The 25,232-nt window shown below is 47.7% G+C and overlaps 3 protein-coding genes across 13 annotated transcripts in view; 2 read left to right on the top strand and 1 right to left on the bottom strand.

Moving 5' to 3' along the window:
- Rnf121 (ring finger protein 121) overlaps positions 1-9,271 on the top strand; it is a 59,287-nt gene extending 50,016 nt beyond the window's left edge. For 4 of the 5 annotated variants that reach the window (XM_052156469.1, XM_052156445.1, XM_052156461.1 and 1 more), the window contains 4 exons: positions 560-680; positions 4,921-5,054; positions 5,627-5,728; positions 7,909-9,271. In XM_052156469.1, coding sequence (XP_052012429.1) covers positions 560-680; positions 4,921-5,054; positions 5,627-5,728; positions 7,909-8,029 — 478 coding nt within the window. In that variant the 3' untranslated portion in view covers positions 8,030-9,271. Of the gene's footprint in view, positions 1-559; positions 681-4,920; positions 5,103-5,195; positions 5,212-5,626; positions 5,729-7,908 lie in introns of those variants that run through there. The other variant, XM_052156478.1, reaches the window with a different exon arrangement.
- Positions 9,272-9,359: 88 nt separating this feature from the next.
- On the top strand, positions 9,360-13,209 carry Il18bp (interleukin 18 binding protein). 3 transcript variants are annotated; one of them, XM_052156524.1, is made up of 6 exons: positions 9,360-10,863; positions 11,131-11,197; positions 11,540-11,731; positions 12,044-12,167; positions 12,253-12,400; positions 12,600-13,209. In XM_052156524.1, exons 2-6 carry the CDS (start codon positions 11,170-11,172, stop codon positions 12,690-12,692), a joined length of 585 nt encoding a protein of 194 aa, XP_052012484.1. In that variant the 5' UTR covers positions 9,360-10,863; positions 11,131-11,169; the 3' UTR covers positions 12,693-13,209. The 3 variants fall into 3 exon arrangements, with proteins under 3 accessions (XP_052012484.1, XP_052012495.1, XP_052012502.1); XM_052156535.1 differs by having other exon boundaries at positions 9,360-10,303; XM_052156542.1 differs by having other exon boundaries at positions 9,360-9,880.
- A 241-nt stretch (positions 13,210-13,450) lies between these two features.
- Numa1 (nuclear mitotic apparatus protein 1) overlaps positions 13,451-25,232 on the bottom strand; it is a 79,197-nt gene continuing 67,415 nt past the window's right edge. For 4 of the 5 annotated variants that reach the window (XM_052156279.1, XM_052156259.1, XM_052156269.1 and 1 more), the window contains exons 15-26: positions 24,685-24,726; positions 20,638-20,706; positions 19,105-19,224; positions 18,803-19,021; positions 18,536-18,693; positions 17,248-17,494; positions 16,162-16,390; positions 15,447-15,583; positions 14,977-15,153; positions 14,672-14,785; positions 14,376-14,579; positions 13,451-14,123 (exon numbers count right to left, since the gene is read on the bottom strand). In XM_052156279.1, coding sequence (XP_052012239.1) covers positions 14,112-14,123; positions 14,376-14,579; positions 14,672-14,785; positions 14,977-15,153; positions 15,447-15,583; positions 16,162-16,390; positions 17,248-17,494; positions 18,536-18,693; positions 18,803-19,021; positions 19,105-19,224; positions 20,638-20,706; positions 24,685-24,726 — 1,728 coding nt within the window. In that variant the 3' untranslated portion in view covers positions 13,451-14,111. The remainder of the gene's footprint in view (positions 14,124-14,375; positions 14,580-14,671; positions 14,786-14,976; positions 15,154-15,446; positions 15,584-16,161; positions 16,391-17,247; positions 17,495-18,535; positions 18,694-18,802; positions 19,022-19,104; positions 19,225-20,637; positions 20,707-24,684; positions 24,727-25,232) is intronic. The other variant, XM_052156296.1, reaches the window with a different exon arrangement.

Consider the following 25,232-nt stretch of genomic DNA (forward strand, 5'->3'; position numbering starts at 1 on the left):
ATTGCTGCCAGTTCAGACATTCCTGAAAGAGATCTAGCAGGGGATAAAGGGTGATTTCAGTGAGATCTACCCAGGTCATAAGTGTCCTGTCTGCCTGTGGATGTTCAACCGTGTCAGTTTGGGTGGCTGGCTAGAGGGGAAGCCGATTCAGGGAGGTTTTTGTTTGTTTGTTTGTATAAAATCCCTACTACTTGGTATCCAGCATTTACCAATAGTGGAATTGTTAACACATAGCTCTGAAAGTTACTCCATGCAAGTACAAAGCCTGGCTTGCCTGTCACATCAGGCTGGAACTACAGCCAGAGTTGAGACTAGGGACCAGGCTTGTGGGGCAGTAAAACACTAGCTTCATGTTTGCAGCTCATAGTAGTGGCTTTCTCAAGAGATGTTGTGGACATATAAAAACAGCACAGTGCATTTGTTCATGATTTGCTGATACTTGCCCTAGTTTTGGAGCAGTCCAACTAAATTTAGGTATTTTTTTTGAGTGTCCTTAAGCAGTAATCCAAAGGAGTCGTTTCTCAGGGCAGGCCTTACTGCCATGCTGCTTCCTCTGCAGGATTAAACCAGAAGATGCGATGGACTTTGGTATTTCTCTTCTCTTCTATGGCCTCTACTATGGAGTTCTTGAGCGGGACTTTGCAGAAATGTGTGCAGACTATATGGCATCAACCATAGGGGTAAGCTCATCTGTGCTCACTCGCTCTCTCTGTCTGTCTGTCTTCCTTCCCTTCCCTTCCCTTCCCTTCCTTTTCTCTTTTTGAGACAGGGTTTGCTTGTTTGTTTGTTTGTTTGTTTTGTTTGTTCTTTCTTCCTTCCTCCCTCCCTCCCTTCCTTTCCTTCCTTCTTTCCTTTCCTTCCTTCCTTTTCTTCCTCCCTCCCTCCCCCTCTCTCTCTTCCTCTCTCTCTCTCTTTCTTTCTTTCTTTCTTTCTTTCTTTCTTTCTTTCTTTCTTTCTTTCTTTCTTTCTTTCTTTCTTTCTTTCTTTCTTTCAGGTATTACTGAATATGTAGCTGTGACTGGCTCCTTGGACTCAGAATTTTCCTACCTCAGACTCTTGAGCACTAAGATTACATGTTTATACCACCATACCCTGTTATCTCTGCTCTCTTAACTGCCTGCTTGTTACCTCCAAGTTGTTCAGAATAGCATCACATTGTTGAAATAAGGCACTAAGATGAGCTAAGCCACATCAAAACTTTGAGTCAACACAGGAAAGAAACGTTTTACTGAGTCAAAAGGTAACATTCAGTCGGGTGGTAGTGGCGCACACCTGTAATCCCAGCACTTGGGAGGCAGAGGCAGGCGGATTTCTGAGTTCGAGGCCAGCCTGGTCTACAGAGTGAGTTCCAGGACAGCCAGGGATATACAGAGAAACCCTGTCTCAGGGAAAAAAAATGTACCCTGAAAACCCATTGGTAGTTGACTCTGCTAGTGGAGGGGTAGTTATTTTACCCAGAGGTCTAGCCACTGGGAACTTTCCCAAGTGTCGTGACCCATACTTATACAAACAACACTGATTAAATTCAGTAGTTCCTACACTTAAAAACTGAATATAAAAATAAAGCACACCCTTGCCCCACATAACTCCACTCACTAATGAGAAAGGTAAATATTAAAGTTAATATACAAACGTAAAACATAGTATTATGAAGGAAAGCTGCAGATGCCATGCACACATGTGGTACTGTCACATTTGACGTCACTGAGCTCAAAGATGGCTTCCTCAAAATAATCACTCTGACAGGAGTAAGTGATGAGTGCACTGAACAGAGGAAATGGCACCATAAGAGTTCTGTCAGCTGGACTGAGTGTGGACAGCGTTTTTTCCCTTCTTTTTTTTGTATCTGTGTGTCTGTGTGATCCCGTGTGCATAGACACATACATGTCTATAGCATCAGACAAAGGTGGCATCTGCCCCTTTCCTTCATAATACTTACTATGTTTTATGTTTGTATATTACTTTAATATTTACCTTTCTAATTAGTGAGTGGAGTTATTTGGGGCAAGGGCCTGCTTTATTTTTTATATTCAGATTTTATATGCATGCACATAAACACATGCCTTTCAAAGCCAGAGGACAGCCCTGAAGGTCGTTCCTCAGGAACCATCAACCTTGACTTTTGAGCAGGGTCTGTCCTTGGCCTGGCCTTGCTGATTTGGCTCTACAGGCTTGCCAGCGGGGGTCCTCTACCACCCCAGTATGACCATTATGAGTATATATCACATCTGGTTTTTTGTGTAGTGAATATACCTGTTGTGTGTGTGTGTGTGTGTGTGTATCTTCTCAGTGCTTTGAGGAAATCTGGATATTTCAGCCTTCTCACATTCATCACCCAAAGAATTCTCTTATTTGTTCAAGTAAGTTATCTTGTAAACTTTTACAGGACAAGTAGATACCTCTTTACAAGCGCACAATTACCTACTTCTAGTAAAATCTTAGTGTGTTTTAGTGGAGTATTAGTGGTTAAACAGAGGAGATTCCCTCAGCTCTTTCCTGACAGTCGCCATTCTTATTCTGTCTCTAAATTCTCTGTAGCCCCTTATGAGAGGAAGCCTGAGTGGTTTTCTGTTTACTTGGTGTAAAATCTCCAAGGTTCATTCATATGCTAGAATTGCTTTCCTTTAAGAAAAATCATTACTGTTTATTGTTTCCAAGTTTGTGGGTGTTTTGCCTGCATGTCTGACTGTGTACCATGCTTGTGCTTAGTACCATGCTCCAGCTAGGAGACTGCGCTGGAGTCCCAGAACTGTAGTCAGAAGGCTGTGAGGTGGCATATGGGTGCTGGAAATCAAGCCTCCTCTGTCTCTAGACGAGCAGCTAGTGTTACAAACCTCTAAACTCCCCCAACTCCCTTCCTTATAAAGGCTGGATGATATTGTTGTATTGCACACATGCTCAGCCTCAGTTAGTCTTCTATACATTCTATGGTCACAGCTTCTGTCTGTAAGAGTAGTATAGCTGATTTTATAGGTATGTCCCCAATTAGACCTCAGAGCCAGAAACTTGACCCAATTTATCTCCTGTGGATAATGCTTTGATCTGAGAGCGTTATGGCTAATTGATTGCAGGGTTCCTAGAAATAAACTGAGGTTTTATAATCGCATTAACAAGCATTCTCAGTTCCTCTCACTAGGCTGCATTACCTCAGAACAATTTTCTTTCACTTGTATGAAGATACCTGCAGTCTAAACTAAAGTAACTTAAATTGTGTCAGGAGAACATGGATGGAAACTCTGTTTTCCATAGGGCCATATGAAGTCATAAGCTTGTGACAGTCAGTCACTATAGTTTCTGCTCATGCTAGAAGTCATGTTGGGGTAGAAGGATTGTGAAATATTCTGTGGTTCTTTTGTCCTCTTGAGGGAAGGTCCTGGGAAAGTCTGGTGCATTGGGACACTGTGACAGTGACATTCTGAGAAAGCCCCTAACCCAGGTTTATCTTCCAGCTCCTCAGATTTTCTAGCCAACACAACATGAATGTGTGCCGTCTTCACTGCTGACAGAGTGGAGGAACTAGGGTTGGACTGTTTGCAGGTCCTTACCTCCTTTCTGTTGTGGATTTTTTAAAAACTATTTTGTGTGTTGTTAGTGTTTTGCCTGCATGTATGCCTTTATACCATGTGCATGCCTAGGTGGTCTTGAACTCAGAGATTCACTTACACCCGCCTCCTGAGTGCTGGTCTTGAACTCAGAGATCCACTTATACCCGCCTCCTGAGTGCTGGGCTGAGTGCCATTGTGCCACCATGCCTGGCCTGACCACTCTCCATGAACTGTGTGCCATTGTGCAGGTTACTTGTCCTTGTGTCTGCCAGAACTTTGTATGCACTTTTGAAACATTATTCATTTATTTGGGTGATTTTGGAACAGGTTCTCATTATGTAGTGTCGCCTGTCCTGGAACTCCAGTTATACACCATGAATTCCTGCGATCCTCTTGCCTCTGCCTCCCAGGTGCAGGGATTAGGTATGCACCATTACAGTCAGAATTAATTATTTATTCATTCATTCATTCATTCATTCATTTATTTAAATGTCCTTTTCATAGGCACAGTTTCTCTGGCCACTGGCCTGTCTCTTGATCCTCACAGGCAGAGCCCCGGTTTACATGGTCACTGACACTTATTACTTACTAACCTACTTAGTTTTTTTGGGACAAGTTTTGTGTATGTGTGTATATAACAGCCCTGGCTGTCCTGGAACTTGCTTTGTAGACCAGGCTGGCCTTGAACTCACAGAGCTCTGCCTGCCTCTGTCTCTCCAGAGCTGGGATTAAAGGCAAATGCCACCACTTCTGGCTATTTATTTATGGCTGTAACTAACTCTTTAGCATGTTCTAACCTGGCTTCTGTTTACACCCTTCTGGAAACTTAGACTCCAGTCACTGGTGTTGTAGACAGTGTCCCTCAGCAGGTGTCAGCGCAGTTGACTTAAGAACTCTGTCCTTAGAAAGTTTCCCCAGACTCAAAACTATAAATCTTCAGTCTGTGTGAAGGCTGGCCTGGAGAGGAGGCACCTCTGAATTCAGAAAGACCTTAGGAGACTGTGGTGGTAAATATTGTTACCTTGACAGTGGCTAGAATCACCTAACCCCTCCCCCCTCTCTCTGTGTGTGTGTGTGTTTGTGTGTGTGTGTGTGTGTGAGAGAGAGAGAGAGAGAGAGAGAGAGAGAGAGAGAGAGAGAGAGAGAGAGAGCTTCTAGATCATATTACCTGAGCTAGGGAGATCCACCTGAGCTGGGGGTGGGTGGCACTGTCCCCCGAGGTAGTGTCCTAGACTAAGGTAAAATGAGCTGAGTGCCCGCATTTAGCTCTCTGCTTCCAGACCGTAGGACCCTGTGACCACCATCCTTATCTTCCCAGGCAGACAGATTCTCACAGCTTTCCTGGCCTTCCCTCCCTCCCACTCTCCTCCTCTAGTTCTACAGTGAGTCGGGCATGCCTACCAAGCACCTCTCAGACAGCGTGTGTGCTGTGTGTGGGCAGCAGATCTTTGTGGATGTCAATGAAGAGGGGATCATCGAGAACACATACAGGCTTTCCTGCAATCACGTGTATCCTGCCCTGGGCCGCTTCTCTCCTGAGCCCACACTCCAGTCATGGTGGGAGGAGGTGGTGGTTACTATGGTGTGTTGCTCAGAATTGGATTGTCAGTGAGCCACAGCAGAAACTGAAACTTTCCTCTCCCTTTCCAGACTGGCACTCTCCTCTTCAGTAAAAGGTAGTTATGGACTGCCAGGCCATAGAAAATGCACAGCTGCTAGGCTGCCCAAGCTGATACGTCAAGGAGACACTCTAATGGAATGGTTGAGTGAGTCAGATCCCCTACTGGGAGTAGCATCGTCCATTCAGTGTTGTATTTACTAAGCTCTCATTCTATGCCCCAGTGGTAATTGGGTATTATCTCTGTCTTGGCTCATACCAAGCATGTACATAAGGATGACTGCACTCTCCCTGTGAGGATACGTTCAGAGAAAGGGGACCTGCCCCAGATCGCACACCTGCAGGAAGTAATTTCACAATCTGAAACTTTCTCTAGAGCTCATGCTCTGGCACCTGGACCCCCAGGATGAGGCTAAAGTGCCAGCCTGGCTTTCAGTCACTTCCCTTGACCAATGGTGCTCAGATTCCATGAATTCTGTATTCGAGGCTGGTGCATCGTGGGAAAGAAGCAAACTTGTCCCTACTGCAAGGAGAAGGTGGACCTGAAGAGGATGTTCAGCAATCCGTATCCTTTGGGTCCTTGTTGAAAGTGGGCAGTGGCGAGAAAGTACTGCTGCTTCCAGTGTTCAGTTTGGCTTCTGTTCTGGGGAAGTGGGGTGTGACATGATGCCGTCCAGGAACTGAGCTTCCCATCCTAGATTGCTAGTGGACACAGCCACTGCTGCTCGTCCTGAGTGTGCTTCCCCTCTGTCAGCTCACTGGAGACCACCTTTACCTGTGTGGGCAGGGCAGGGCCGGGGGAGCTGGCAGACCCCTTTCTCTGGTGACATCTAATGAAGGACCTGTTTTATTTGGCACTGCCCTCCCTACCCAGCCATTTCTATGACCTCACTTTTACTTCCTGTGGTGTCCAGGGACCCAGCTCTATTTCAGCTCCTGTTCCAGCTGCCATCTGTGTTCTGTGGTTTCCAGTTCCCTCTCTGTATACACTGGCAGGAATACACTGTCATAGTCTCTGAACAAAGACTCTGGCCTTACCTATTCTACATGGTTCTTCTAGGGCTGGTCCCAGAACACTTAGGACCATCTGGCCTGGCTGGGGTCTGTGGCTGCCCTTTGCTCTTAGAGACCCAGGCCATCCGTGCTGATATGTCTGAGGCCTTTAGTGGAGTGCTCCATGGACTTGGCTCCCAGCAGGCTTTGTAGGCATTCTCTCTCTTCAGACTCCGCCCTTTCCCTCATTTAGGTGTAGAAGGAAAGGAAACTCCACAAAAGACCTTTTGGCCTCAGTAGGGCCTGCTTCAAGTCTCTGTCAGGGGTGGGCTCCTTATGAATAACTTGTTGGCTCCTTTTCTCTCTGACTCTGTCTTCTTCTGTTACAGTATTCCTGGGAAGATATTAAGAAACATTTACTTATCCCAGATAGGGAACTAATGATAGACCACCCAAGTCCTACTGAGTGAACTAGTGAGTTTTATTGGTGTTACTTGTCAGTGAGAGGTTATTTGTAGGGGCAGAAATGACTCAAAGATAGCTGTACCACCAAAAGCCACTCTAGATGATGGCTGCCGAGAGTCACAATCCTAAAACTCCCTGCAGGCAGTTGACTTGGCCTGGGCTCCTCAGGGCATTTTTTTGTTTGTTTGTTTTGTTTGGTTTGGTTTTGTTTGGTTTGGTTTTGTTTGGTTTGGTTTTGTTTGGTTTGGTTGGTTGGTTTTTGGTTTTTGGAGACAGGGTTTCTCTGTATAGCCCTGGCTGTCCTGGAACTCACTCTGTAAACCAGGCTGGCCTCAATCTCAGAAATCCGCCTGCCTCTGCCTCCCAGAGTGCTGGGATTAAAGGCATTCACTACCACTGCCCGGCTAGTTCATCTGGTCTTAAAATCTTCTAGGCAGCTCAACTAAACTCAGAGTCTGCTATGAAACTCATCAGCAATTTTCACTGCTTATATAATTTTGAAGAAAGAGTGGTCTAGGGTATTTGGTTGGTTTCAGGGACCTGCTGAAGCTTTTGAATTGTGTACTTTCTGGGCTTGCTAGATGGGATGTTTTATCTCTTTAGAATAGTTTACTTTTTAACAAGCTTCCTGCCAAGATGAAAGAAAGCTTTATCTGGAAGGAAATTGGTATATAACATGGCAATAGACTCAATCTTTTCCTTGATGGAGAAAACCTTAAATTTTGTACATTGCAAGAACCTTCTGGGGCTCAGTGGCAAAGTACTTACTAGAAGACTACTGTTTACCTGGGGTGGGGGTTGCACACCTTTAGTCCCAGGACTTGGAAGGCAGAGGCAGGTAGATCTCGGAGTTTGAGCCAGGTTGATCCCGAGTGAATTCCAGGATAGCTTTAACTATACAAAGAAACCCTGCCTGGAAAAGGCAAAAAAAATAAATTAAAAAAAAAAAAAAGGAGGAGGGTAACTGTAACTTAGTCCCAGTCTCTTCTGTCATATCTTTCAGACTCAGGCTCTTTGTCATTTCTGAGAAGGTGGTGCATCTGTTTTACCTCTCCATTTCTCATTTCTGTCTCCAGTCCCCTCGGCTTTCCTTCCTTTGATTCTCTGGGTTCAGCCTTTCATTCCAACCTAGAGCGCTGAAGACAACCTGGGTTGCTTTATATTTTTACTGGGCTATGGATATGGAACAGCTTAAAACTGTGGGCAGACCCGAGGAAGGCCTTCCTACCATGCTCGATAAACCTAATAGCTATTGTACATTGAGTGTGATCCTTAACATTCTAACAGCTGGGAAAGGCCTCATGTCATGTATGGACAGCTGCTAGACTGGCTTCGATACTTGGTAGCCTGGCAGCCTGTCATCATTGGCCTGGTACAAGGCATCAGCTACATCCTGGGCCTGGAATAACCAGAAATCATATCATTGGAGAACCCACCCCACCCACCATGGACCTCAGGGCACTCTACTCTCCTTGCTGCCCACAAAGACTTGGCTGGAAAAGACTCAAAGGCACTTGGGCCATTCAGGACCTCCCCAGCTGTGTCTGGGTTGCAGGGGAATGATGGAGAACCAGCCAGTGGGGCTGTCAGCAGTGGGGGCTTTTTAAAAGAAAATTATTTTGATGAATATATTTAAATTTTTTTATTGTGGAGCATAGGAATTGGCCCCCGCCCCCAGGCCTAACCTTGCTTGAACAGGGTAGGGCAAAGCTGCGGGATTATTGGTTGGGAGGAGTCTTCTCACCTTGGGCTAAGGGCACTGGTGGGTTTTCAGGAGGCTGAGTGCTTCAGCCTGCCCTTTCCCTTCCCTTCCCCTCCCTTTGCAAGGCTCAAGCCTGGTTGCACTCAGTGTCGAAGAGCTCAGACTGGTGCCAGATTAGCACTGTGTGGTAAAGGGTCTCTTCATCTCTGGATGTCAGATAGGTGTTGTGTATGACTGTTGCCTTTTTGTCTGGAAACTAAAGGCTGGGTGTGGCAAAATCAATGACTTTTTCAACTAGGGAAGCCCTGTGGCCTCAAAATTCACTGACATGTTTTGGAACAGCTAGAAATATGAGCAGCATGGATAACCTGCCCCTGAGCAGGGCCATCGCCTGGCATGGTATAGAAGCAATCTGTATAGCATTAGGCTATGGAAGCTACTTTGGCAGCAGTGAATGTTGCAGCTTCTTGTGCAAGTAGCTGGTCTGGAAGTGTTGACATGTGCCAAAGCTACTCTGCACATCACTTCCTTCCTGAAAGCCTAAGAGTGTGTATGTTTGTGTATGCACATAGCAGACAGGCTAATGGGTCTGTTTTCTGCCAGTCATCAGTGTGCCCTTGAAGCTAAGCAGGGATTCCCAGCCCTGCAAACAGCCCTATGTAGGCTCGGTCATTTGTGGGCTTTTCCCCGGGCCTGACATTAAGAATGGTGAGTGCATAGGAAGAGTAAGGCCTGAATAAACATGGGCTCTGACAGGGGGCTTCTGAGCAGGCCTAACTGTAGTCCTGGAAGTTTGAAGAAAGGGGGAGGGGAGGGCATCATGGGTCAGCAGCACTGGGTTTCTAGAGAAATTTGGCCTGGCCCATTTGAAGGCAACAAGAAGCAAACAGGATCTTGTCATCACATCTGAATAAAGCTCCGTGAGCTGGGCTGGAAAGCTGGACATCATTTGCTTTTCTTTTTTGGTCCCTCTTTCCCGTGATCCCTGGGTATCTTGTATCCCAGCTGAGAGCGGGACCTTCCACCCATCCCGTTCCTCAGTGTGTGGGTCCTGTCCTATGTCTTTAGGGGTCCTGAGGCCTCACTCGTCCCCTTTCAGACTGAGTGGCACTCCACCCTCAGTCTGAGACTAGTACCCTGCTACCCCCTACTACTCAGCCTGTTCTCTTACTCAGCTGTGGCTTTCTCTTTCCCTCCATCCTAAGGAATGGGAGCTGAGCAAAAGGCCCAGAGACGGGCTACTCCTTCTTTGGTATTTGCCTCCCCTCTCCCTAAGGTGAAGGTTGCTTCCATGTTTTACCTTTAGTCTTGTTGTATGGTACAGCTCAGTTCCTTTTCCTGCATTCCTACCCACACCCAGTGGACGGAGAAATCCCCCTCTAGGTGTCTGGGGGGGTTCAACTTCTGGACCTAACTCCTGGAGATCCTGGATTCTGAGGGAGTTTTCCCCCCAAATTCTGCAGCCTAGGCGGTAGAGGGTAGGTGGATTGCTCAGAAGAGAAGAAATGTGAACGTGCCACATAAAAGACAGCTTTTAGCCTCCTGCATCTGAATCAGGTATGAATCTATTCCCACGGGTCTTCCAACCCGATCTGTCCCACTTGTCACCAGGTCTACTCTCTGATCACAGAATCACAAACTTAAGACCACAGCACTTTGCCACAAGTACATGCCTTGGTCTTTCTGCCCCCGGAGGTTCTGGCACAACATTCAGGGAGCATGGCTTCAGGTTTTGTTTGATTCTAATTTTGTTCCTTCCAAGTCCCAACCTCTGAGCTACTGGAGCCAGTGTTGTGGAAGTGCCTTCCTGGCCATTTGGATCAGCTCTCAGCTTGGCTGGGAGTTTTGTACACTAGCCAGGCAGGGAAGTTGCTCCTTCCTGTGGTGAGATTTTCTTGGGTCCAGTCAGCTGCACTGAGCCTTGGAGCTTCCAGAAGCTATTCAGGGCTGAAGAGCCAGGTACAAAGATCTAAACTTACTGTAAGTGAACCTGCACAAGTGGCTATGGCTGTGTGTGAAAGCTGGTCTTAAGTGATACACCTGACCTTGGAGTGAGGGGTGGGGGTGGGGGAGCCCGAGACAAGCTAGGATGCTAATGGGCCAGTGAGACATTGAATGTAAAAAGGTCAGTGATTCAATTTGGGGCTCCCAGTACCAATAAATATTGTCTCCTTGGAGTTTGTTCTGAAGAAAAGTAAAGGTTTAGCCCTATAGAAAGTTGGCTGTGAAAGGTAGAAGGGGCAAGACAGTACAGACCTGTGAGAGACTGATCTGTCTCACCCCTTAGCTAAGCGTAGTGGGGTGAGGTAGACAGGATCCTAGTGAGTTTGGAGAGGGGCCCTGGGAACTATGTAATGTGAGCATTGGGTCAAGCAAGGACCAGAACAGCCTGCTTGGGATTGATTGGTATTCCTAGCTAAGAGAGAAAGTGAAAGTGAAAATAGTTGGGAGCTTTCCTAGAGCTGCCTTGCCCTTCCCAGAAAGAGGGCCGAGGGCCTGTAAGCAGCCCGCAAACTGGCAAAAGGAGTGTTGCTTCCCAGGTAAGTCCCCGGCTCTTAGTGCTGCCTCTCCTTCCTAATGGGTAAGACTGGACTGGGGAACTGTTACATAAGTGCTGTTTGGAGCTGGGATTAGAGAAAATTGTTAGTAGTTTAACACCGAACCTTAAGTGCTGATAGCCCAGCTAGTGGCTAGAGGCCTGCCCTCTAAACTACCAGAGGCTCAAATGGGTGTCAGTGACACCATCTGGGGGGCGGGGGGGGGAACCTGTGATGAGGGCTAGCTGACTTTGACTTATTTTTTTCTAGAGGAAATCAGATACTAGACTTGCTTGCTCCTGACACATCATGACCATGAGACACTGCCGGAGAGCAGGTGGGACATTGAGCTTTGTGGCTCCTAAAGGAAAGGAGCTATGTGGCTGACTGTGGTATCGCCCCCCACCCCCCCGCCCGAAATTCCATCAACTTCCATTGCCGGAAGCTTCTATGTAGCTACTTTGCTCTGGCTCCATTTCGAGGCTCCTTTGCACCACATTCAGCAGAGCTGAAGGGTGGGGTCTGAAGGGTCCCTACCCACTCTGATTCCTGGTGAGAACCTAGGAGTTATCTGGGTCAAGGTCTGTCCCAAGCCAAGTAGCAGCTTGTCTCCAACTAAGATAGGTGCTAGGATGCTGAGCTTTATTTTTATTTACATCTGTAACTATTTGTTCCTTAGTCCCTAGTTCTTGGTGGGTCCTGCTTTTGTATGTCCATGTCATTCTGGCCAGAGCCATATCTGCACCTCAGACAACTGCCACTATCTTAACTGGAAGCTCAAAGGACCCATGCTCTTCCTGGTCTCCAGCAGTCCCAACTAAGCAGTACCCAGCACTGGATGTGATCTGGCCGGAGAAAGAAGTACCACTGAGTAAGGAACAAGTATCATGGGAGCCCGAGAGGATGAGGATACAATTGTCAGAGGCAGGCTGTGAACACAGGTTGGGTGTTGGGTTGACTTAGGAGTGTATCTCCAGGCCAACTTGGCTCTGTTCGCCACTCTTATGCCCAGCTCCCCAGAGGTTCCTAGAGAAGAGAACTCAGACACAGGCAATGTAGAACCTTGCGGGGGCCCTTGGTAGGTGGGACACAGTTACTATGTTTCTGACTTAGGACTAAGTGGGGCTTAGCAGGGTAGGGGCCTCTGTTTTATAGAATAACTAACAGTCAGATGTGCTCCTAGATGGAACGCTGACCTTGTCCTGTACTGCCTGCAGCCACTTCCCCTACTTCAGCATCCTCTACTGGATGGGCAATGGTTCCTTCATTGAGCACCTGCCAGGCCGGCTGAGGGAGGGTCACACAAGGTAAGGGACATAGCAGTCAGGCTAGAAGAAGGAAGACCTTCTTCCTCCCCTGCAACCCTCTCATTATTTCCTTCTCCTCCTTTAGTCGGGAGCACAGGAATACAAGCACCTGGCTGCACAGGGCCTTGGTGCTGGAAGAGCTGAGCCCCACCCTACGAAGTACCAACTTCTCCTGTTTGTTTGTGGATCCTGGACAGGTGGCCCAGTATCACATCATTCTGGCCCAGCTCTGGGTAAGGAACCTGAAAGAAGGCATCAGGGATGGGAGGAACTCTGCTACCCAGGGAAGAAAGGATTGGCTTTTCTAGTACAACCTGTAAGCTACTGACTGTTTTGAGATCAGCCAGAGGTGGAAGCAAGAACTTGGGACTGCAGTGGCAGGAGTGGCAAGAGCTCTTCCTTAGCTGACCATGTTTTCATTTACTTTTCCAGGATGGGTTGAAGACAACACCCCCGCCCCCCTCTCAAGAAACCCTCTCCAGCCACAGCCCAGGACCCAGATCAGCAGGCCCAGGGATTGAATGAAGCCAAGCACAGCATGACCGCAGCCTGGCTGTCATCCACCTGGAGGGTGAAGTCTACACCATAGGCAAACTCCAGCTTCATTTCTACCTAGGCTATCGTAGTGATTAAGTCTTTCGAGTTCTTCCTGCTTGTCCTTCTGTCCATCCACCCTGCTTACCTTTCTGATGTCTTACTCATCCCAGTGTTGTTCTGGAGCCTCTGAGACCTGATGGTGCCTTAGCCAAGTGATAGCTCTGTCTGCTCATACTCAACATATGAACTTGATGCCTCCCTGGCAGACTCCCCACAGGCTGACTAACCGGAAGCCTAGGTGAGACGTAACTGGCGGCACGCACGCTCAGCTCTGACCACTATCTGCACTTCAGTCTTACAGGTGATTTTGTTTAACTAGTTTGCCCCCAGTATACTGTTCCTAAGGAAGAGAGGGGACCATGGCTGCTTCAGATCACAATCGTATTTGTCAATCTGTGTCTCCACAGGGCCCACAATAAGTCCTCATAAAGCTGCAGCATCTCAAGGTCTCTCTTTTTTTTTTATAAAGGCCCTGGTACTGCCCTCAGGAACTCTGCCTGACTTGGGAGGACACTGCCTCTTGCCAAATAGAAAATTCAGAATAATATGAACCCTTGAAATACAAAACTGCCCATAATACTAGTTAGGAACAGGGGCCAGAAATAGAATGTGGAAAGACCAAACACAGGCTCGAAAGAGCTGTAATTACCCTCTTTTTCCTCATACTGACCCACAGAGCTTAGCACTCAAGGGAGAAAAATAGACTTTATTTACAAGTAATAACATTTAGAAAAGATCCATCCCCGGCCCTTAAAATCCTCCCCATCGTTCCATACCCTACCCCAGTGCAAGTCTGGGGAAGAAAGTATGAGCTGCCACTGAAGGCTGCCCCCTATCCCACCCCTGAGACCCAGGACCTATCTGTCCTGGAAAATAGCATCCTCCAGGCAGCTGTATATGGAAGTAGGTAAGAACAGACGCTCCTACCAGATCATGCCCAATCCTGGGCTTCAAGAGCAAAGACCCCTGCTAGGCCCAGCCACCAGAAGTAGCAGGAAAGCAGAGCCTGCTTCTCCAATGGTCCCTTCTAGGTCCAGAGTCGAAGAAGACTGGGCTCAAGAATCCAGTCTCAAATCTAGTTATGATGGAAAAGTAGAAATCAGGAGGCAAGATAGGGAGAAGCCCGCACACTATCCAAGCTCCAAGCCTCCTGAAAGATGCCTAGAAGGCACCAGTAAAAAAGTCCAGGTACCAGGCCAGGTGCAGGCAAACGTCGTCTCTGGGAGGGCTGGCCGCCATTGGCCTGGGAGCTGAGAGAAGGCACTGAGGGACAGTAGAAGGAAAAGGACCAGCAAGGTCAGTGCTGACAATGCAGAGTGGGGCCACGCGTGCACTGGTACTGACTCTTTAATGCTTCGCCTGAAAAAGAAAGACAGTCTTGTGTTGCCAACCTCTATCGACTAGTTCAGAAAACCCCTGGCTGGACCTCTCCCCTTTTGTGGGGTCCCATAAACAGCTACTTTAAGTTACCAGTTGCCAGCCACACCTAAGAGATGTGGTGTCCTCAATGATGAATGGCTAAGCAAGACCCACCCTGCAGTGGTTTGTCTTGGCCTTGCCTTGAATGCTGTCCTATGAAGTAAGAGGATGGTCTTCCTCTTACTGCGTTACCTTGCCCTTAGCCCGAGAAGTGGCAGCAACAGGAGCAGTGCCAGCTGTAGTGGTGGCAATTCGTGGAGAGCGGCGGGTTCCACTGGGAGGATTGGGGGAGACCTTTGCAGGGGTCTTCTTTGAAGCTCCTCGCCTTAGAAGACTATTTCCCAGCTTCTTGGGTGTGTTAAGGATGCTGAAAGCCATAGACTGACGCCGGTCCGCCTGTGGGGGAAGGTCTGTCAGCCTGCCACTTTCAGGCTCTGCCAGCCAGGCTTCACTTGGCCTTCTATCTTCCCCTTGGGTCCTGGACTGACCTGTTTGAGAACTGGAGCTTTCTTCTGGGCATCAGCAGTGCTGCTCTGCTTGCGGCTTTCATGCCGGTCCCTGGGTGTCATGGGGCGTGGAAAGCAGCTGGTAGCTTTCTTGGACTGTGAGACAGAGGACAATTGGGCAGATATTGGCAAAAGTACATGCCTTCCCAAACTCTGACAGACGCCTTTCCAATAGTCTGTATACCTGCCCTTGGAAAGAGACTTCACTCTGATTCACTACTAAGATTTGGTGAGCTGATTCATACCTGGGTGCAGTGCTAAAGAGAACAGATGCACACATCACCTACCTCAGGAGTGCCAGGGCCCTGGTGGGTCTCTGAGGAAACCCGCTTGCGCTGCTGCCTGGTAGTGATGCCCGCACCCTCAGCAATTTGAGTTGGCTGCATGCTGGCTCTGCGCAAGGTTTCCCTGGGGTCTCCAGTTTTCATCTCCTCATCAGTGATGGTGGCCAGGCTCAGGGAAGGCTGCATGGGACAAGAGGCAACAGTCAATGAGTCCAACTGTATAGAGCAAGAACTAGGGCTAAAGCTGGATCCTTAAAACTCCTTCCTTCCTGTTGTTCATGTCTACCTATACCTTGATGAATAGCTAACAGTTACAATCAGCCATATCTGACTTCACACCTGAGTGCCAGCTGCCGGCTATTCCATGTGGAAGCAGGAGAGTGACCCTCCCAATAGACCAAAAACCCAGGATAGATATTCAGGCTAGCTTCTGAAGTCAGTGTGGGAGGTCTTGAGGTGACTTCATATCTCACCCTGGACTCCAGAGGGTAGCAGGTCTTGAGGTGCGGGGGGCATACTCGGTTGCGCTGCTGCAACTCTGCGATGCGGTTCCAATCATCCAGCTGCTCGGGCTCATCCTGGCAAGTGCCCATATAGAAGCTATTCCTTCCTATGGAGCATAGAAAGTTAGGGCACACAGCTGCTAGTACACTGTCTACTAATCTGGCCAGGATTTTGTTGCTACTGTTCCCTCCCACCTTCCTGAGGGGCTTCAGGCTGGATGGATACACAAGTTCTGTTCTTACTGATGTTGCATAGCAAAAGTGGCATACTAAACCATAGATGCTCTCTTGGAGATCAGAAGAGTTCATGACCAAAGGCTGTAGCATCTTATTCACCTGCCAAGGCTTGGTGCCCCTCACCAAGAGAAACTGACGATCATGAATTGATAACCAGGGAGGGTCCCTAGATCCTAAGGACAACTTCCAAGAAATTGATGGGCAGCCTGGCTTTCCCAAGCCCACTGTTTCCTAGAAAGCAGCCTGGAGGACTCGTACAGGTATTGGCTCGCACTGGGAACTGTGTGGAAATCTTAACAAACTGGTGAGCATCCCTGGTTCAGGCTGTTCCCTTGCAGTCCTAGACAGGCAAGGCCACAAGGAGGCCTGCCTTGAACTTTTGGAAGCCACGCCAACATCTGCTTTCAGTCTAGTTTAGGATTCTGGTAAATTCCTGCAGTCTCCTCACCTTGGGGGGCCCCACTGGACATCCTGGCCTGGGAGCGACGAGCAGAGCTTCGTGTGGTAGGCCGGTAGCCAGGCAGGCTAAGCAGAGCGGAGTTGCCATCATCAGGAGAACCCAAGCGGGCCAGAGACTGAGTGGAGGAAGTAGCTCTCAAGTTGGCCTGGGAAGCAGGGGCAGACTGTGTGCTGTAGAAGGATGAGTTAGCGCTGTCGGGCTCTTCCAATTCTAGTTTCTGGCAGGACAAATGATTTCAGTAACATTATAAAGCAGCACCATCTCCTGCTGCCCCAAAGCTCTCAGATACCACACTGCTTAAAAGGGTCTTTACACTGCAAGTATGCAAATGGGCCATACAGCCAGAAGCATCTTGAAAGATGCTGAGGTTGCCAAGACTCTTCTACCCACAGCATTTCGAAGGAGGTATTATTGGCCTATTTCAGAGATAAAAGCAAAGTGAGTAGTACTCTCTAGTCACACAGCTAGGAAGCAGCTAGGCTACGAGCCAGAACCCCTATCTCCTAAGCTAACTCAGCCCACAACCTGTGCTGTTCCTTGGCCCAAGGTTCCCAAGGTCTGAACATCATCTATGTTATCCCCACATTCTCAGTAGTATAGGGCATAAAAGCACCTTTCCACCTGTTCCCCAGCCCACTAGAAACAGGGAAAAAAAGAGATTCTAAGTCTGTAAGTAGCAGGCCATTGAGAGCCACACCAAGCTACATTCTGGCTGCATGGGGTTGCCAGAGGCTCAGGATTACCTGCTGTATTTCCTATACCCCCTGTCTTCCTGTCAGGCAAGAGACTAGGGCTGTGGAGATGACTCTGGTTAAGAGCACTGGTCCTGAGTTCAATTCCCAGCACCATATGGTGGCTCACAACCATCTATAATAGGATCTGATTCTGTCCTCTGGTATGCATGAAAACTGAGCAAGTGTATATATAAAATAAATCTAAAAAGAAAAGAGAACCTAAACAAATCTATGCCCTTTTAAAAAAGATGTTGGCCATACCTGAGTGTTCCTGATTTACTATGACCCCTGGATAGGAACTGGTGTTAATATCCAATAGTCCTACGCCCAGTAACCTAACCTTGGTCATGGTAATGTTGATGATTTGTGTGGTACGGCGGCGAGCAGAGCGGGTCTTACGGCCAGAGTCCGGGAAGGCATCCCCCAGAGAGTCCAGGCTAGTCTCCAAGGGGGCCTGACCCCGAGGAGGAATGGGGGTGAAGTAGAGACTCTCCAGGGATTCCACTTTGGGGGGCAGGCGCTGGGAGATGGGTGAGGCTGGCTCTCCAGGGACGCTGGTACCATCTGGTTGGGCACGAGGCAGCTTGCTGTAGAAAAAGGCATTTGCTGAGATGCACATCCTGAGCTAGAAGACATTATGTCTGTCTCCTTGCCCCAAACTGACTAGCTCTTGCTCTTATTACAGGTAAATGTGGTAAAATATACTACCACTGGTCTTTCAGAGATCCCAAAAAGGGGCCTTCACTGGGGCCCTTTCAGTCCACTCTTGGTTGCTCAAACCCTGCTCTTCAGGTCAGACAGCTATGGGCTCAGACCTCGCCCAGATGCCACAATTGCTCGACAATTAGTAGAGCCTACTCTAAACCCCTCTACCTGTTCTCCCTCCTGTATCTCCTACTTTACTAAGCAGGGACACCTTCACAGGTTGCTAGGCCATGAACATGGGTGTAACTTGACCTCTTCTACCACACACAATCACAGTCAACATCTAATACACTCTCCTAGCTGCACACTCCTGTCAGCCTCAGCCCATCTCACCTAGATTTAGATCAGACTGCCATGAGACACTGCAGAGTAGTGACAAGCAAGAACTCAGGGCAGGCTGCCAGGTTCGAACCTGGCTCTATCACTGTGCATTCCTCTAAAGCTCAGTTCTAGCTGTTAAAGGAGATATAATGAATAGAGCCTAAGATAGTTGCTAAGGGGAAAATGAAATTGTAACTATTCCAAGAACTCAGAAAACTGGCACACAGTACAGTACTTATTTGAGAGAAACAGTAACTGTACTGCTAACCTTGACTTCAATACTGTCAGGAAACTCTAAGATGCAAATCCAACCCGTAGTCCTCAATTTCAGCACTTGCGAAGCTTACCAGTCTTTAGTCCAGTCAGCTTCTAGGCTTTAGGGCCTACTCGGCCTCACATTACAGGCTTCTATCTACCCCTGCACACTGCAGGGTTTATCAACTCATAAAAGCTTTCTCCAAGGCTTTCGTAACTCTTCCACCTCACCTTTTTCACTTCTACTGTGCCCTAAGCAGGCATCTGTCATCACAGAAGAACACAGGCTAGAACAGCACACACTCAGTGAACAGGTACAGGATAGAGAGAGAGGCATGTCTACCGACCTAGCAACACTGCACGGGGTACCCTCCTCTAAGCTCAGATCCAGGCTATCAATACTTAAGTCCAGCTGGGGTTTCACTTGAGGCTCGCGGCTCTTTAAGGCATCAGTTGCCACTTGGAATTTGCCCAAGTCACGAAGCTGCTGGTCTGCATGGGCAACCTAGGAAGTAAAATAAAGAGAAGCCTAGAGTAGGGGTGGCCTTGGAGAGAGGAGGTATGGAGTACAAGGGGACAGGGGTGAGGTTCTTCTGTTTCAAGTGGATGCTTACCTGGGCCTCCAGGCTGCGCACCTGGGCTGTAAGGTGGCGGCAGGCCTGTTCAGCTTCCTTGGCCTTCAGCCCTGCCTGCTGGAGCTCACGACCCAGACGCTCAGCTTCAGACCGCAGCTCCTTGTTCTCCTTCTGCAGCTGCTCCAGGTCTTGAAGCTGTTCCTGCAGCTCCTTGTTCTGCTGCTTCTTGGCATCATAATGGGTCTTGGCTTTCTCCATCTGTGTGGACAGACAGGGTGTGTGTGGCAAAGTCTAGAAATGGTCAGGAAGAAGGCAGCACAGGACGGCTCCTGGCCCCTCACCTGGAGCTTGTAGTGCTCAGCTGCCTGCTCCTTCTGGCTCAGCTGGGCCTGCAGCTCACTCAGCTGGGTCTGGAGGCGCTGGACCTCCTGCTGGCTTTCACCTCCCTGGGCCTGGAAAGCCTGAGAGGTGGATTAAAACAAACTGTGATTACCCAAACTCACTGGCCTGCGCTTGCTGCTGAGTCTCCACTTCAGAGTCCTTGAATATATTCTTAGAACACCTCAGCCCAATACACATCCCCACAACTGCAGCCTACAAAATAATTACATTCTCCCTCCCAGACCCTCCAGTGGACACTCTGCTGATCATCTGCTGGCTCTCTCTAATACTTCTCATAGGTCTGCCTACCATCTCTGAGGCCAAGCACCAAGTATCTCTCCCAAGGGAACAGAGAATTCCCTCGTATACATAGCACTGTGGGAGACGACTGTATATGCACGTCAATAACAAGAACCCACTTCTCCAAACCACTCCAAGAAATAACTTTTATCCTTGTTTTAGAGATGAAATGAGATCAGAGATTTAGACAAACTGACCAAGGTCATACTGAGTACAGTACAGTAAGACTTGAACTTCATCCAGCTACTCCAAAACTGTGGAAGCTGGCTCATTTACGACGCCAGCACTACCTCCTAAGGGGACCATAGAGGAGGCTAGCAGCTAATTCTGTTACCTGCATATCAGCTTGGTTTACTACAGGTACTGGGTGGATGCATCCTACCTCCACCCTCCTACATCTGCTAGTTCCTAACAACCCCTGAAAGGGAACATGATGACCCTACTTAATGTTCATGACAGGCACAGGAAAGGAAGCCGAGGAGGAGAACTGAAGCTCAGAGCTCCTCTGTTGTGACCCACTGTGCTACACAGTGGGACTGGGGCCTGATCCTTTGCCCTTAACTAAGGGATGGGAAGCTTAGAGCTATAAAAAGCAAACCCTGGAACAAAGACTACCAGTAAGAGAACTGGCAGCATTCAAAGTGCTAGCTGTACTGCTCACTACGGCACATGCGCAGTCCTCCCAGTTCCCTGGGCTGCATAATTAGACCCTGGCCCCATCCCAAGGTGGGGAAATGCATTCTAAGATTAAGAACCATTGACATTCTCAACTCTTGAACAGGGCTTTTCCACAGAACTTTCCGGGATGGAGGAATTTGTCCTATTTTGTCTTGTAGTCATTAGCCATTCACCTACTGACTGGGAAAATTTGGCTAGGGTAAATCAAGAACTAAAAAAAGTCCCCCCTGTTTTGAGGTGCTGGAAACTGAACCTAGGGTTTTTTATGCACCAATAGTGCTCTACCACTGAACTATACCTATACCTTTTTTTTTTTTTTAACTGAAAAGCACAGTGGCTGCAATAGAGAGAAGGCCTTTCTGTGAGATCCCTGAAGACAAAGCCAAGGTTTCTGAGGCCCAGGATAGGTTCCTGGGCAACCAGGTCCCCCAGGGAGCTCCTGCTCTGGCCCCCATACTAACATAGCCCAGGGTGGTTCCTCCACCCTGTCATTCTGAGTCGCACGTCTGCCCCACCTTTAGCTTCTGCTGCTGCACCTTGCTGGCCTGTTCACACTCTGTCAGCTTCTGACTCAGTTCTTCCACCTGAGGAACAGGAAAGAACAAACAAGATGAAGATGTAGTGGCTTAGTTCTCAACTAGGCCGCATGTGCAGACAGCGGCAACCCAAGCACCTGGGCCCAGCTATGAGGAATTTTTCTTGACTGGATAATTTGAGGTGGGAAAAAACACCTCTGGGCTACACTTTCTGGTGGCAATCCACATAAAAGAACACAGAAGGAAGTTTTTTGTTCTTTGCCTGCTTGCCCTCACTCTCTTGTTCTGGATATGCATAACCAGTCTAAAGATTTCTAAGTTTGCCTTGGAAGAATTAAAACCAAAATTGAAGTCCTAGCTTCAGAAGGTGTCAACAGTTAAATTAAGGGCATTTATTGGTTAAGGAATGTGATCCTATAATTTGGGATGGCAAGACAACACTGCTGTTTCTCAGAGCCCACCAATAATTTATAACCAAACTTAAAATATTATGCTGAATGGACCAAGCAACTACTTTGGACTTGTTGGTAACACATGGGAATCAGAGGATAGGATAAATCCAATCAAAATTTAAGGGCCTGGTACTGCAGTGAAAGTCTTAGGAGTCCAGTGGTGGGGCATGGAGAGATATTCCTTCTAAGGTGAAGGATGAGTTATTGCACCTGGCCCCTCCCACCACCAAGAAAGAGGCAAAAACATTCAGTAGGTCTATCTGGATTCTGGAGACAGCACATTCCTCACTTTAGTGTGTTTCTCTGGCACATATACCAAGTGACTTGGAAAGCCGCTAGCTTTTTATAGGGCCTGAAACAAGAAAAGGCTCTTTAAAAGGTCCAGGCTTCTGTGCAGGCTGCTCTGTCTACCCTTTGGACCAGCAGACCCTATGGTACTAAAGGGATCTGCAGACAAGGATGCTCCCTTTGAGAATGCCTACTGCCTCTATTACTGTTACAATGGCTGATACTGCCAAGCTTACACTGGCAGCATCACAGAGTGTGTCCTATGATCCACTAACTGAAAAGGAGAAGACTAGGGTCTGGTTTACTGATGGTTCTGTGCACTGTCCCAGATCTGCTAGCAGCAGAGATCAACACTGAGCTTTGCTTTACTGGAGTAGATAACTATTCTGGTTATGGATTTGCCTTTCCTGCACAAAATGCTTCTGTCAAAACTACCATTATGGATTTATAGAATGCCCTATCCACCATCATGATATTCCACACAGTATTGCTTCTGACTATGGCCTTTTGAAGACCCAGTTATAATGCCGGGAGGGTTGGGGCAGGGCTCTCCAGGAGGTTAGGTATATGCTTTGATTCAGTGTACAATATAGTAAAATACTGTTATAAAGTTATGAAAACCAGCTAAAGCAGTGTTTCTCAGCCTTCCTAATGCTGCAATACTTTAATACAGTTCCTCATATTGTGGTGACCCCTGACCATAAGATTATTTTTGCTGATACTTCATAACTGTAATTTTCTAATTATGAATCACAATGCCAATATCTGATATGCAAGATATCCAATATGTGACCCCATGAAAGGGTCATCTAATTCCTAAAGGCGTCTTGAACTACAGGTTGTGAGCTGCTGAGCTAAAGCCAAGGAATCAGCTACAGAAACAAGAATTGTAACTAACAGAAATGTTTTATCATATTTTGTTAAAATAGTATTTATGTATATATAGACATTTTAAATAGATATTTGTCTTTTCATTCCTTGGTATATCATGTGATGCAACATTATAAGAGATAATATCAGTGGTCATTTTTAAGTTGTGAGACACTAAAAGAATGTCTCTTAAGGAATAGTGCTATCTACTCTAAAACATATAATGCATTTGCAGTTGTACATGGGATAGAGATTGCCTGTCAGGCATAATTATGACCTAGTTATTTTCATTTGGAAATTAAACACAGCATAAGGAGATATGATCATGGGCTAAGCTGACAGGAGGTGGACTAGTACATAATGGCAGATCTTGGCTTTCAACTTGACAACATCTGTAATCAAATAAAACCCAAGCAGCTGGGCACATCTACAAGGGTTTTCTCGACTGGATCATCTGAGGTGGGAAGAACCACTCTAAATCTGGGCCACACCTCTGGTGGCATCCCATATAAAAAGACACAGAAGGAAGCTTTGCTTTTTGCCTTCTTACCCTCAATCTTGCTGGCAAGGTTATCTATCCTACTGCTGAGACATTTCCCTGTGGGTATTAGAACCTACTTCTTTGGGACTCCAATACAGACCAAAGACCAGCTGAAGCATGAATTGAACTACCACCAGATTATTTTCTCTTCCATCAAAACACAGCTATTGTTGAAATAGCCAGGCCATAGCATGTAAGCTACTGTAATACATCTCCTTTTGATAAATATAGACTCAGTCAGTTCTGTTCCTCTGACTAACCAGAGGATTTCTCCCAACCATTATTATCCTCAGACCTTTTCTTTACGTAGGTAATACCCTGCTGTCCAAAGGTTGTCAGGGCCTCAGGTGGCCCCAAATAGATGTTACCAGGTTCACCTGACCAAAGTCATTCCAGTTCTAAGTCTCTGCCACCAAAATAATACCTGCCTCTTCAGAGTCGCCATCTCTTTACATCTCTGCTGTATCCTACTCCCCAAGCCCAACCTAGAAAGCTTGGGGCAACAACAGAGCACCTATGGGGTTGGAGAGATGACTAGGTGGTTATAAGTTCTATGAGTTCTTGTAGAAGACCCAGGTTTGGTTCCCAGCTGCCAGATACCAGCTCAAAATGAACTATCACTCCAGTTCCAGGAGATCTAACATCCTCTTCTGGTTCCTGCAGGCAGCAGGCATGCATATACACCAATATAGGCAAACACTCATACACAAGGAATTAAAAAATAGAAAAGAATAGGATACCTACTCTGGTGCTAACAGACATTGCCAAAATACATTCTTCCCCCTTCCCCAGGCCCCGTTCCAATCTCCAAGGGCTGTTAGAGATGCTAGCAGCATGGCCACTGTGGTTAGCATTGGGAGAAAAGAATGCTGGAGACCAGAGCAGGGCAGCACAGGATCCCAAGCCCCTCCCCCAACTACCACAAAGAGCATAGGGAGGGTAACAGCCACAGGCACTGGTTTCCTCCAGGCATTATGGGAGCTTAGGCATGAACAGGCAGCAGAGGACGAGGCAAAAGGCTCCATTGCTAACTGCTTGCTTTCCAATCTGATATTCCATTTTCTTAACATGTCTGTTAGAGACTAGGAAGGAGAGTGGAGAAAGTGCTCTAGGGTTGGAGAGATGGCTCAGAAGTGAAGGGCACTGTCTGCTTTCAATTCCCAGCAACCACGCAGTGGCTCACAACCATCTGTAATGGGATTGGGATCTAGTGTCCTCTTCTGGACTGCAGGCACACACACAGGCAGGTCAAAATATCAGCTCTGTAGCATCCTCTGAACTAGGGAGGACAGAGAGGCCTGAGAGGGGTGGAGGCAGAGAGACCGCATGGCCTCTCTGGGGAAGACCCTTTCTACTTCTCCTGTTCCAGAAAGCTCTATGTGAGGGAGGCTCTGGGATAAGGCTCCAGTGTGTAGTGGCTGAGTCTTCTGAGCTGGCCAAGTTTCCTATCCTCCAAGGGGTGCCTTTTTTGTCACCTTCATACCTTGGAAACTTGTAGGGAAGAAGGTCAGTAAGTAAAAGCCATAAATCCAAGAAGAAACCATGATTCCTCTTGGATTAGTCTCCTTAACTCAAAACAGGACTTGGGAGGTTTTAGTGTCACCAGAAAAGATGACACTATGTTACCCCTTGTCTCTGACAGGTGAAAGAAAGAACAGAAGGGGAGAGGCCGACCTGGGATGGGTAGGATGAGGCCCCAGAGAGGGCCTATAGCACTGTACTCCTGGGCAGCCTGGGCCTGGACTCCATGGCTTGACCCTGCCTTTCACAAACAGTTCACAACAGGAGCTGGCGGAGCAAGCTGCAGCCGGGGTCATGCACCGAGACTGGTCACCGCTTAAGCAGCCAGCACTTGTCGAGAACCCCAGGCATTACCTGTTTAGTCTGCTCTCTCTGAAATACCTCTAGTTGTTCCACCTGTGCATGGGGAGAAGCAATGCAGACCGTGAGATGCAGCCACTGCCACTGGCCTCACTTGGGCTCTGATCCTTCACCCAGAGCATGGGAGTGGGGGGTGGGGTGGGGGTGAGAGGGGTGTAGGCCAACTGGATTCAGATAACAGGACATATTAGGCCTGTGATCACTACACTTGGGAGGTAAAGGCAGGAAGATCAAGAGTGCAAGGCCATCTTTACTTATGTAGTGAGTTCAAGGCTAGCCTGAGTTACATTAGATCCTGTTTTACAACAAAGAAACAAAAAGCTAGTCAACTTGACTCTTCAGAATCAGCTTTCAAAGAACAGGAGGTAATAGAGATAGTGTCCTTATTGGAGGGGGGGGGGTGACTGTGGAAGTTCAAACAGGGTCTAACTATGCAACCCCTATGTGGCCTCACACTCATGACCCTCCTCCTGACTTAGCCTCCTAAATGCTGGGATTACAGGCATGCACCACCGTCTGCCATTTCATTAACATCCTCTTTT

Source organism: Apodemus sylvaticus, chromosome 1 (assembly GCF_947179515.1).
Source record: "Apodemus sylvaticus chromosome 1, mApoSyl1.1, whole genome shotgun sequence".
NCBI classification, from domain to species: domain Eukaryota; kingdom Metazoa; phylum Chordata; class Mammalia; order Rodentia; family Muridae; genus Apodemus; species Apodemus sylvaticus.